Source organism: Triticum dicoccoides, chromosome 3B (genome assembly GCF_002162155.2).
Source record: "Triticum dicoccoides isolate Atlit2015 ecotype Zavitan chromosome 3B, WEW_v2.0, whole genome shotgun sequence".
Classification (NCBI taxonomy): domain Eukaryota; kingdom Viridiplantae; phylum Streptophyta; class Magnoliopsida; order Poales; family Poaceae; genus Triticum; species Triticum dicoccoides.
This window is the reverse complement of record NC_041385.1, coordinates 589,163,730-589,173,693: the sequence shown is the minus strand read 5'-3', so window position 1 is coordinate 589,173,693 and position 9,964 is coordinate 589,163,730. Positions and strand designations below refer to the sequence as shown.

The window sequence follows — 9,964 nt, the reverse complement described above, 5'->3', positions numbered from 1 at the left end:
ATGGAATTCGATGGTGTGTCTGGGGTGTTGCCCCGGTCTGATTCGTTCAACCATAATGGTTTCATCTTTCGCGAGCCATCTTAGAGGTCTGCAAAGCTACATATCAGCGATGAAACCATGTCGAGCTTAGATGAGAAGGTGATCCGTCATTTTTTCTTTTGATGACTGATATGGTGATGCCGGAGGTAGGTGATGGGCGTTGGTGTCAAGCTCAGAGACGTTCTGCTGTCCTTTCAGTTTTATCATGTCAGTCTTTATGTGACTTGTAGTTTAATCCTTATGATATGAATGAGACATATATTACCATGGAAAATATGTATTCTAGTTTAGCATGTGGGGCCAGATCATATGTCCATCTGCAAGAGCATCCATCCGATCTTCTCCCCCACTGAGGCACACCCGGCGACAGCAACCATCTCGTCGCCGCTCTGATGCTAAGGCCGCCGCCGGCGCCACTGCTCCCTCCAGCTTCCCGCGCTTCCCTCCTTCCTCCCCACAAAGCCGCAAACCCCAACGCCGAAACCACTCCCGCGACCTCCACGACCGCCAGAGCCACACCCATGGGCGTGGCCGCGTCCTGGCCGCGCGCGCTGGGTCAGCGCTTCAACCCGGGAGGCGTGGCCGCGGTGGTCGCCGTCGCGGCGTCCGAGCCGCGTCTAGCGCTGCCGCACGTCTCAGTGCAGGACATCCGGTGGCTGGACTGGGCGGAGCTCCGCCGCGCCGGGTTCCGCGGCGTGGTTTTCGACAAGGACAACACCCTCACCGCGCCCTACGCTCCCGAGCTCTGGCCGCTGCTGACCACCTCGTTTGACCAGTGCCGCGCGGCCTTCCCCGGCGCCATCGCTGTCTACAGCAACTCCGCAGGTCTGGCTTGGTCGCGCTGCTCTTAGAAAACGTTAAATTGGGCGAAATGTTTGCCTGGTGACGGAATTTGATGTGTTTGGGCGGGCGCAGGGTTGAAGCAGTATGATCCAGATGGGTCGGATGCCAGTACGATTGAGGCGACTATCGACGGGGTTCATGTGATTAGGCATGGTAATGCTCAGTCACCTCATGGCTCTAGAATTATTCGTTTCCAGGATATCTGAATGGTGTGGCCTGGTCCTGTCATTGGTTAGGGTAGCCATGTAAATCAACCTGCTTAGGGAAATGGGGGTTTGCAAACTACTATGAGTGCCTAATGCCATCTATATGAAAAATAAGATAATTAACCTGTCACCAGATATATTTATAATGGTAACTTAATTCAGAAATTCCATTGTTAAGTATGAATTGCATCTGATGATACCAAAGCACTCAAATTCTGTATTGCAAACTTGCACTTAGATGCTTATTGAGTCTGTTTCTATGTCATCTTTCTCTCTGAAATGTAATTTGACTATGTGAGGCAGAAGCTTTCTGTCGTTATTGGTACACATAAAAAATAATATGGATAATACATTTATATGTTTCCTCTATAATTTGCAGATGCAAAGAAGCCTGCTGGAGCAGCTAAGGAAATAGAGAGTTATTTTGACTGCTCGGCTTCAGATCTTGTGCTGGTAGGAATGGCTATTATCAGATCAGACTGTTCTCACTTAATATTAGTATGTATTGATTTTTTTTAATATTTTCCCCACCTTTTCCAGGTTGGCGATAGATACTTTACTGATGTTATCTATGGAAATAGGAATGGTTTTCTTACTGTCTTCACAGAACCATTGAGTTTTGTTGGTGAATCGTACATTGTCAGAAAGGTAAGGCCCATGCTCTATGTTTCTTGTATGAAACTTAACAACATCAACAACCTCGAAATAAAGGAAATAAACAGTTCAGTTACAAAGTTAACACCATAGACCAAGCATGAGCTTTTATCTGTTACTTGCTAGTCTGTTGTTTTCTTGTGGACGATTTATTCTTTTCTACTGATTAAACCATTGAAAAACCAATCGATTATTGCGATTTCTTGCCAGTCAGTTACTAGATTGAATAATCGTCCAAATTTTTTCTTCACAACTATGCTACTCACATTCAGCTATTTTACCTATCAAAGTTTGTTTGCAATCAAGGGGTGTGATAATCTTAAGAGATACTACCTCTGATCCAAAACGAAATTTCGTTTTGAGTTTTACCAGTCCAATTCTGAGGCCTTCATACTGCTTACAGTTGGAGGGTTTGACCAACTGTAAAGAAGAAATAATAACATCCCAACTATCAAACTGATATTATAAAATTTATCATCAAATTTAATTTCGTAATGTATAATTATTTATTTGTGAGGACACATGTTTGCACAGAACTGATGGTCAAAAGATCATCTCGAAGTCTGTGTCATGTCCTAAAAGACTTGAAAAAACTCGACCAACCAGGGACTAGCCCCTTGTCATGGGTTATGGTTCGTAAATGTGAGAAGAAGGGTTTAGGATAGGGGCGGAGGTTGCGATCGTGGCTGGTAGGAGGATGAGGCTGGCCGCCTCGTTTACCTGTGGCTGTTTAGAGGGGAGAGAGGAGGCTCCAGGGTGTTTGTGTAGGTCGAGTTATAAGGAAACCCCACACTGGATGTTAGACCAAGGTGGTCTACCGTTGTAATCTATAGTTCATCCATTGTTTAAGTTTTGGCTAATACTTTTCTTGTGAAAGTGACTTGCTAACTTGATCTGGATGATCATGCTTCTGTTAACTGTATTAGTTAGCTTCACATTTTTCGCATGTTAAAACTCAGTAATTATCACATACAAGGAACATACCATGTGCACCAAATTGATTCCTATCCTATGTTTTACTGTACATTTAGGACGTCCTTGACTCCTAGAAATGCCCACTGAGTCATTTGACGCCATGCGTATGTGCGCGGATACACTGGTTGGATTTGTTTACCCTTTATTTTTTGACTGCCTGTCGGACTTAGTACTGTGGCATCATCCCACTTGTTTCGTCGGCTAGTTTTTGTCACCTGGCTCTCCTTTTCTTACCTCTCAAAGCTCTTACTCCCTCCGTCCTTGAAAGAGTGTACTTCCAACATTGTTGGAGGGTCAAACTATCTCAAAGTTTGACCGAGTTTGTGCAAATGTTTGTGCAACCAAATAGGTATATGATGAAAATATATTTTATCATGAATCTAATGCTACTAATTTGATGGCAAAAATATTGGTGTATTATTGTATAAATATGGTCAAACATAAAAAAGTTTGACTCTTCAACAAAGTTGAAAGTACACTCTTTGAAGGACGGAGGGAGTATGTTCTTCACATTTCTCTTCCAACATCTATGGAGCCAACAATAGCATGATGGTCCAACACCAGGCCATGTACCGCTGCTGGCGTCTGCTTTGTGATGTGATTTGTGCACCTCCAGCAGATGCGGCGACTCGGTCGACTCCAACCAACTAGTGGCCTAGTGACGTCATTTGGAGAGCAGTACTGGCCAGCTATGACATGCATAGTGGGTCCTCTAGGTCCATCAGGAAGGGGAGTTTATGTAGTGAGGGGGCAGGCGGGGAGCAAGCGGCGGCGTGACGGTGGGGTCGGTGACTCGGTGCTCTAGTTCATGGATGTTTCTGGAATGACCTAGATAATTGTGAACGCTACTGTAGCCACAAATCAAAGCGAGGCAGCTGATGAAGCCCAATGAACAACTGACAAAGCATTCCGATGCTTGGATTCAAAATTTTGAAATTGGCACACTATATAGATAGTATAGATATGATGCCTATCTTATATAGGCCCATTGTCTAGAGTAATACACAGCCCATGTAATCTTTTATCCTCTCCTGTCCCTTAACAGCTTCATGTGGCTTGCTTGTGCTAGTTTTTCGTAGATATCTTGCAGTCTCAAGTTGGTTCTGACCTTGTGTTGCTTCCTCAGGTTAGAAAGCTGGAAGCGTACATTATCAATTATTGGTACAAGAAAGGACACAGACCAATTAAGCACCCTTTGCTCCCTGATGCGAGAACGATTGTGAAGTTTGATCCATGTGAAGACCCAGTCTCACCTAGAGCATAGCACAGTGATATATATGTTGTACCAACTGACACACGTCTGAAGAACTCATTGGATTCTTTTATCTGAACCTCAGAAAATTTCCGTTCCTTATTGAGCTGAATATGGAGGGGAATATGATGTGTGCGTAAAAAGAACTTGATATCGTTCGTGTTCAGCGGCTTCTTTTGGTTCAAGGTCGTGATGTCTTTCTCTGGTGACGATCAACAGAAGTGCATTTATTTTGCTGACCTGCTGTTGTGCTTGAACAGCACGGCTGCTGCTACGCACGCTCCAACAGCGTAGGGGTAATTTCCGGAGCTGCCGATCTACATTGTAACTTGTAAGACTGTAACGCTTGTAACTGCATAGCTACTATGCCACAGTCAGCATAGAGTCCAGAACAGCCTAGGGCATGGATTTTCAGGTATCCAAGTATATGTAAATTTCATGATTTTTACATGTGAAAGTTTCACATGGCACCTTGAACTAGTAAACACCCATTGTCTCAGAAAAGCTTATTTGAAAATTCTACAAAACCAAGCCCGCGTAAGCCTGTTATTCCGATGCTTAGTGACCACAAGTACCACCTTTCGTCTTTTTTGTTTTCTTCCACTATACAGAGTACATACACAACTTCATTTCTTTGCTCAACAGCCGCGCTGATATTTTTACAGAGATGATTTGGGTTTAACGGATGAAGAGTTTCTCCTGTAAGAGTATACACCTAGTCCGCGCTTCTTTCCAAGTCGTCCGGCATCGACATATTGGACAAGAAGAGGGCAAGGGCTGTACTTGTTATCTCCTAGCCCGTTGTGGAGCACCCTAAGTACTGAAAGGCAAACATCTAACCCTATGAAGTCAGCAAGCTGCAGAGGCCCCATTGGATGATTCGTGCCGAGCTTCATCCCTGTGTCGATGTCCTCTTTGGTTGCTACCCCAGTGTAAAGTGCCCAAAATGCTTCATTAATCATCGGCATTAGGATGCGGTTTACAATGAAGCCGGGGTAATCTTGTGAGCATATAACGGTCTTCCCAATCCTGCAAAGGTCAAAATCATTAGACAATTTCATGGTTAAAAGGCAAATAAGTCTCGAGCCAGCTTGGCTGAACCAATTATATCAGTCTCAGATCTGTGCTAATCCAGTATGTGGCACAAATTTTAAGTGGTTTAGTAGGTAGCATGGCAGTTCTTGGGGCCAAAAATATTGTTCACACCAAAAACAAAACAGGCCAACTGATGTCTTTCAAAGTTAAGACACATTTTCTTTCCAATGAAAATGCTAGGTTACCAGGTAAAAACCAACTTGGACCTAAAGTTTACCTGAACTCCAGAGTATAGCAATTTTGTTGTGTTCTCAACGAATCCATTAACAATAGGAAGTGGTACATTTGTGTTTACAGAACGCTTGTTCTGGCTAGAACTTATATCTAAACAACAACCAGTTACATAAGTAGGTTCCACTTCAGAGTTGTTATAGTAATTCACAGAAACAAGATCACATTAAAGGTATGTTAAAGTGATCTTAGGCAGGCAATATGATGCTTTCACTTACCTTTCAGAGAAAGATTTAACTTGAGAGAAAACCTCTTCGGATGTATCAGCTCCTCGTATTATTTCAACCAGCTTCATTATAGGAGGAGGGTTAAAAAAGTGCATGCCTATCACCTGTAACATGGAAATCTCTTCAACTTCTTATAATCAAGGAGAGACGCTCCAAAAACAATAAAGACACGAAAACCAGAGGATTGATAAAATTATGAAACTACAGGAGCGCCTTGAGACATGTTCGAAGACATGTTCTGAAGTTGTAGAGTATGCAATCCTATGTAATAGCATGCACGGCAGAGGCAAATCTAGCCGCCAACATAATAAATGGGGTCATTATAACTCACAAACTGCCGCCCCATTTGCAACTGATAAGGTCTGCATCACTGTCCTATGTAAATTCTGGACAAGCAAGCAACTGGGTAGTTAAAAGCGACTGCTGAGACTTGGTGGTCACCTGAGAGGGGCGGCTAGTAGCTGAGGCGAGCCGGGTTATAGAAATGGAGCTGGTGTTGGACGCAAGAATGGCAGAAGGTTTGGTGATCCTGTCCAGCTCCACGAACAGCTTCTTCTTGACGTCTTCGGACTCAACGATGGCCTCAATCACCAGATCCACGCCCCGCAGCTCTTGCACATCGGAGACGCACTTTATCCGCTTGACGGAATCATCGCACGCAGCCTGTGACCAGGCGAGACTAGAAATGTCAACGAACGGCGTCACCTTAGCCCTAATTTGCGAGGCGGGGGAGGCGAGGGGATTCACCTGGGAGAGCTGGCCCTTGGAGACGAGGCGGCCGAGGGAGGAGGAGATGGAGGCGACGGCGCGGGAGAGGGCCGCGGGGTCGGAGTCGAGGAGGAAGACGCCGCAGCCGGCGGCGGCGGCGAGCTGGGCGATGCCCGAGCCCATCTGCCCCGCGCCGATCACACCCACCGCCGCGATCTCGCTAGCCGCCGGCGCCGCTTGCGTCCCCATGCTTCGCTCCTTCGGAGTTTGTTGGGGTTATCTCTGCCTTCCTTGGCGTGTTCTCGGCACCTGCTACGCTTCAGCACTGGGCGTATTCTCTGGCGTGGTGGACTGGTGGTCGTGGGGCCGATACTGCTTGATCTTGCTTACCGTGCCGAACTAGCTGACGTTAGAGCAACTTCCATATATAAGGAAAAACCCAATCTTTTCTTTATTACCTAATAATAAAGCAAATTAGGTTTCTTTGGTCCGTCATGGCATTTTTTCAGAAAAGTCTCTCTATTTTAAAGAATTCAACCTGCAGTCCTGTTTTAAGTTAAGACGATTTTTGTATTTTACACAAAAGTCCCTGTTGTTTCCTGAAATCAACCCGCCGTCCGGATTTAAGTCACACCCGAACCGTTATTTTATATTTTTCGGAAACCCCCCTGATGTTTTAGGTAATTCATCCACGGATCATATTTAAGTCAAACAAATGCTTTTTAAAATCATCCATATCTTTTAAATCGTAACTCCGATTTGAACATGTTATATATGAAATTTGATTAGAAAAATATGTAGAATATGAATATAAGATTATTTTTACCTGTTAAGTATTTTAAAATATTATTTTGGAATATATTTGAGTCAAACCAAATGATTTTCTAAATTACCTGTATCTTTTAAAGCGTAACTTCAATTTTAACATATTATATATGAAATTTTATTAGAAAAATGTGTGGGATCTAAATATGAGGTTAATTTTACCTGTTAAATATATTTAAAATATTGTTATGAAAGCAAACTTATAATTTATAGCGCAAGATCCATTTTTTTCCTACGGGAGGCGATCTGGATTGCAAATAAATACCCCACTAAAACCATATACGGAAAGAAAACATCGATAACTACATGTGCATACCTCTGAAAAATGTCGCAAGGGAAAACAACAGATTTCTCATCGCGAGAGTGAGAGAAAGCGAGCGAGAGAGAGAGAGAGAGAGAGGGGAGAGAGAGAGAGGGAGTGGGAGGAGAGAGGGAGAGAGAGACGCCTTAGGATTAACCATATTCAACACACGTTTTTTGTTGTTTTGTGTGAACACTGAGGCCATCACCGGCGAGGGTGAGAAGGAGGATAAGCGACAACACAAATATGATGCCTCGCAAAAATAAAGGAGATGGACCTATTGTGGCCTTGAGTGATGGTTGTTGAGTTAAGAGTGTGTGTTATGTTTTCTCTCCCGTTGCAACGCACGGGCTCTTTTGCTAGTATACATAAAATTCTTAGAGCATATATGTAGATGTATAAATAACTGCTCTCTCCGTTCCTAAATATTTCTCTTTCTAGAGATTTCAACGAGTGACTAATATGAAGGAAAACGAGTGAATCTACACTCATGTCTATATACATCCATATGTGATAGTCCATTTGAAATCTCTAAAAACAAATAGGAAAGAAGAGAGTATTTTACATCCAAGACCTCAGAACGCTGCTCCAAGAAGTTGTATAAATTTTTACATCACCTGCACTGAGTGATATAAAATACAACACTTGAAGATAAAATATACATCACCAACCACTTTTTTCGAAAAGGGGGATTCCCCGGCCTCTGCATCAGAACGATGCATACGGCCACATTTATTAAAAATAAAGTAGTTTAACAACGTCTTGCAGTCTGCAAACAGATAAAAGGTTAGCTCACAAAGAGCCACAAAGCCACAACCGGCTGGCAAAAGAAAGATAGGTAAACTAATCGCCTATCCTATTACATGACCGCCATCCAAACCGGTTGAAGATATCCCGCGCTACCATCTTCCACCGGACAGATCCAGTAACCAAACGCTCCCTGGCCTCCGTCGGAGTGAGTAAGGACCACATACGGATTAGCGCAGTAGCCCAGAACAACACCTGCAAAAAATGAATAGTTGTTGTTTTGTTAAAAGCCAAATCATTTCTGCAGTTCCAAATTGCCCATAGCAACGCACATGCTCCTACTCGAATTTGTCTAGCTATTTCGGACTCTATCCCAACAAGCCACGTTCCAAATAACGACCTGACTGAATTCGGAGGAGTAATGTTAAAAGCAATTTGCACCGTGCGCCACAACACTCTCGCCAACGGGCATTCAAAGAAAAGATGGTTGATAGATTCATCTCGATCACAAAAACTACACCTAGTAGATCATGTCCAGTTGCGTTTAACCAAATTATCTTTTGTTAAGATGAGTTATTTATGTACGAACCACATAAACACTTTGATCTTTAAAGGAACCTTGACTTTCCAAACATGTTTGGAACTAGGAACAACAATAGAGTTGATGACATCAATATACATCGACTTTACAGTGAATTCACCCGTCCTAGTAAGCTTCCAACACAACTGATCGGGCTGATGAGCAAGCTGAACCTCCATCAGTCTACTCACCAGATGAATCCAGGCTTCCCACTGGTCGCCAAAAAGAACGCTCCTAAACTGAATATTAAGGGGGGTAGACTGCAAAATCGTGGCAACTAGAGCATCACATTGCTGCACAATACGACACAGAGACGAATACTGAAGCGCTAATGGCGTTTCACCCAGGCAAGTATCCTCCCATAAGCGAGTGTTGTTGCCATTACCGACAATAAACTTCGTTCTATTAAAGAAAATAGCTTTGACTCTCATAAGCCCCTTCCAAAACGGCGAGTCAGTCGGTCTCACTATCACCTGCAATAACGTCTTAGAGTGCAGATACTTGTTACGGAGGGTCTGCGCCCAGGTTGCCTCAGTTTCGGAAGATAACTTATATAGCCACTTACTGAGAAGGCATCTGTTCTTGACTTCAAGATTCTCAATACCAAGACCCCCTTGGTCTTTTGGTCGGCAAATAACATCACATTTGGCTAGTCGGTACTTTCTCTTAAGTTCATCACTCTGCCAGAAGAAACGGGACCGATAGAAGTCCAGCCTTTTCCTAACCCCAACTGGTACTTCAAAGAAGGATAAAAGAAACATAGGCATACTCGTGAGCACCGAATTAATAAGAACCAATCGGCCTCCATAAGACATGAGTTTTCCTTCTAGCAGCTCAGTTTCTTCTCAAACCGATCCTCGATACACTTCCATTCGTTGCTTGTCAGCTTACGATGGTGAATGGGAATACCTAGGTAAGTAAAAGGCAGTGCTCCCAATTTGCATCCAAACAATTGCTTATATACCTCTTGTTCCTCTTTGGCTCTACCAAAACAGAACAACTCGCTTTTATGGAAGTTAATCTTCAACCCGGTCAATTGTTCAAATAAGCATAACACCAGCTTCATACTTCTTGCTTTTGCCAAGTCGTGCTCCATAAAGATGATTGTATCATCAGCGTACTGCAGGATGGACACACCACCATCAACTAGATGAGGCACCAAGCCACCCATCTGCCCGGCCTCCTTTGCCCTACCTATCAAAATTGCCAACATGTCAACTACGATGTTGAACAGAACAGGAGACATTGGACCACCTTGCCGCAGGCCCTTGTGTGTCTGGA

The 9,964-nt window shown here is 43.7% G+C and overlaps 2 protein-coding genes across 2 annotated transcripts; one reads left to right on the top strand and one right to left on the bottom strand.

Annotated features, from left to right (window-relative positions):
• Positions 1-356: 356 nt before the first annotated feature.
• LOC119277266 (phosphatidylglycerophosphate phosphatase 1, chloroplastic-like) lies at positions 357-4,129 on the top strand. The gene is made up of 5 exons (XM_037558523.1): positions 357-864; positions 955-1,035; positions 1,468-1,541; positions 1,629-1,736; positions 3,844-4,129. Exons 1-5 carry the CDS (start codon positions 432-434, stop codon positions 3,979-3,981), a joined length of 834 nt encoding a protein of 277 aa, XP_037414420.1. The 5' UTR covers positions 357-431; the 3' UTR covers positions 3,982-4,129.
• Positions 4,130-4,531: 402 nt separating this feature from the next.
• Positions 4,532-6,580, bottom strand: LOC119277265 (3-hydroxybutyryl-CoA dehydrogenase-like). Its single transcript, XM_037558522.1, has 4 exons — positions 6,270-6,580; positions 5,964-6,185; positions 5,514-5,626; positions 4,532-4,998 (listed from the first exon to the last, which is right to left on the bottom strand). The coding sequence occupies exons 1-4, from the start codon at positions 6,477-6,479 to the stop codon at positions 4,629-4,631; spliced, it is 915 nt and encodes a 304-aa protein (XP_037414419.1). The 5' UTR covers positions 6,480-6,580; the 3' UTR covers positions 4,532-4,628.
• Positions 6,581-9,964: the final 3,384 nt, after the last annotated feature.

Excerpts from the sequence above, each read along its gene's own strand:
- LOC119277266 (XM_037558523.1), top strand. The coding sequence starts at position 432 with ATGCTAAGGCCGCCGCCGGCGCCACTGCTCCCTCCAGCTTCCCGCGCT. Across the intron at positions 865-954 it reads TGTCTACAGCAACTCCGCAG|GGTTGAAGCAGTATGATCCA; the intron begins GTCTGGCTTGGT and ends GGGCGGGCGCAG. Across the intron at positions 1,737-3,843 it reads AATCGTACATTGTCAGAAAG|GTTAGAAAGCTGGAAGCGTA; the intron begins GTAAGGCCCATG and ends TTGCTTCCTCAG.
- LOC119277265 (XM_037558522.1), bottom strand. The coding sequence starts at position 6,479 with ATGGGGACGCAAGCGGCGCCGGCGGCTAGCGAGATCGCGGCGGTGGGT. Across the intron at positions 5,627-5,963 it reads CTACTAGCCGCCCCTCTCAG|GTGATAGGCATGCACTTTTT; the intron begins GTGACCACCAAG and ends TCCATGTTACAG. Across the intron at positions 4,999-5,513 it reads GTTAAATCTTTCTCTGAAAG|GATTGGGAAGACCGTTATAT; the intron begins GTAAGTGAAAGC and ends TGACCTTTGCAG.